This window comes from Frankliniella occidentalis, unplaced genomic scaffold (genome assembly GCF_000697945.3).
Source record: "Frankliniella occidentalis isolate FOCC.00 unplaced genomic scaffold, Focc_3.1 Scaffold1222, whole genome shotgun sequence".
NCBI lineage: Eukaryota > Metazoa > Arthropoda > Insecta > Thysanoptera > Thripidae > Frankliniella > Frankliniella occidentalis.
The window spans coordinates 1-2,198 of NW_026268326.1; the positions used below are offsets into that span (position 1 = coordinate 1).

A 2,198-nucleotide genomic window follows, 5' to 3' on the forward strand; every position below is an offset into this window, starting at 1 on the left:
CGCCCCGCCCGCCCCAGTCAGTCGAGTCCTAACCTCACTTCCCATCGCGCCCCACGACACTCCGCCCGCCGACGTGCGCCGTGAGCCGCGAGCAGAGACTCGTCCAGCCCCCCCAGACCAGTCCTGGTCAGTCGCACCCCCGCGGGCCCACCAAGACGGACGTACGCGTCGACGCGGCCAGAGCTTCGCAGCGTCCACGCTGTGTCGTCCAGGGTGAGGACGCCCCGTGAGGACCAACCCGGCCAGTGAGGCCCGGGCTTGTATTTAGGGAGGACAGAAGAGCACGGCCATCATGAGCGCGGAACAGAGGAGGGAGCTGCTCCGGCGGAGGTCCAGTGTCGGGGGATGCACCGAAATGAAGGTACGTAATCGCGCATGAACAACGTCGCAGTGCACTGGGAGGTGTGCCGCACCACCGCGTCAGTTCTCAACCACCGGCCACACCACAGTCCCCCCCCCCTCCTCCTCCTCAAGCCGATGCCCGAAAATATCGTGACGCTAGCTGCGGACTGCCGGACTAAAGTTCAACGAACCGGACAAAGGATGGACAATCGATGGAGGCTCGACCTGGATGCGTCGTCGGCTACGGGGGTGGCTGGCGTGGTCTGAGGGCAATCGATACCGTCCATCGACATTAGGCAACTACTTTAGTTCCGCTGCGACCCGACGTCCACTGGGGCCGGTGTCCAAAGCTTGAGCACCCGCAGGTTGCAGCGTCACCCGCACGGGTTGCTGTCGGTGACATGACAGCTCGCTCCGCTTTCAGCCGCGGTCACGCACCGCGCCGGGGGCGGAAGATGTGAGCCGGGCCCTCGGCCGGGCCGCGGTCACGCCACGGCCGCTGACCCATATTTCCGCGCTCTTTTCGGTCGCGTGCGCGGCTGCGCGGCCCGGGCGCGGGATTGGCTCTGATCCCGCCGGTGGTGGGCGGTGGATACCGCCCCCCCCTCCCCCCCCGCCAAGTTGTCACCTCCACGGCGGCGCCCAGCGTTAAACTGCGCCTTTTGTTTTTTCCCGCCGTTTTGCGCTACGTGACGCACGGCACGCCGCGCCGCCGCGGAGTCCAGCCGCGCATCGGCTCGGCCCGGGCAGGGCCGCGCCCGGCGGGCTCGACGGCTCCCGGCTCGTCAGCCGTTTTAAAAGAGCAGGACAGGATGATCGCCCCAGGCCCCGGCCCTGGCTTCTGCTCGCTCGTCTTTACCGAGTTCACTGCTCCGTGCACACCGCGACCGCGCCATACTCCGCAGCAGCCCGGGTTGTTTTTCCAGAGACGCAACAACAACAAATCCTACAAGAGACGGCCGGCAGACCAGCACCAGCAGGCCGGCCCGTGTGCTGTACACATCGTGTGTGTGTGTGTGTGTGTGTGTGTGTGTGTGTGTGAGCGCGTGCGCGCGTGTGTGCGGCAGAGGACTGATTAGTGTCATGTGCCCCGTCCCATCCGCTCCGACTGGTCGGCGGCATCCGCCGTCCTCTGTACGGCAGTAAAGCGTTCTGTATGTGTTTGTATGGAGGCGAGTACGCGCGGCCCGGGAGGAAGGAGGAGGAGGAGGAGCTGAGCTGGACCACTTGTTGAACTCATCCCTCCCTCGCCTCCATACGCAACTTCCCCTCCCTACTAATTCCCTTCCAAGCCGCATAACACAGTTCCGCCGACCTGCTCCCGCGCGATGTTATTTTCGGCAGCGCCCGGCTCCGCCCTGCTCCGCCCGGCTGCGCCCTCTACCTCCACAACCTTCACCTCCCCGAGCAGGCGGGAGGTTCGTCGCCCTCGGCGGCAGCAGCGCGGGCCCTGCAACCAGGGCAGGGCGCCTGTGACAGTCGCTTCAGTTGGGGCGGGTCAGTGAGACCTTCAATTGCCCTCGTGATTGCGGCAGATGAACTCAGTAGCTCAGCGTCGCGAGGGTCAACAACGACGAGACGTACTTACTTACTTGAGCCGCTCTCATCTTTGCGAGTGAGACACACCTCCCGACTTTGAGCGAGGAGGGGCACGGCGGGGAGGGGGGATCGAGTCCCTGCTGCGCAGTCTAATATTAGCGGCGACGGGCAGGAGAAGAGCGGGGAGGGGCGGGGCAGGGCTGGGCGGGGCGTGGCCGTCACAGAGCAAAGCAGGCCGCCCCGTGGGAATGCCAAGTACCGGCCCGGCGCGACTCGGCCCGTGAAACCACTCGGAAGAGGTCCCCTCTCGACCCCCC

At 65.9% G+C, this 2,198-nt stretch overlaps 1 protein-coding gene across 1 annotated transcript in view; it reads left to right on the plus strand.

Moving 5' to 3' along the window:
* Positions 1-6: 6 nt before the first annotated feature.
* Positions 7-2,198, plus strand: part of LOC113201734 (uncharacterized protein ZK1073.1) — a gene marked incomplete in the record, with an annotated part of 10,804 nt that continues 8,612 nt past the window's right edge. The window contains 1 exon segment of the mRNA XM_052275940.1: positions 7-361. Within this exon segment, the coding sequence (XP_052131900.1) occupies positions 293-361 (69 nt within the window).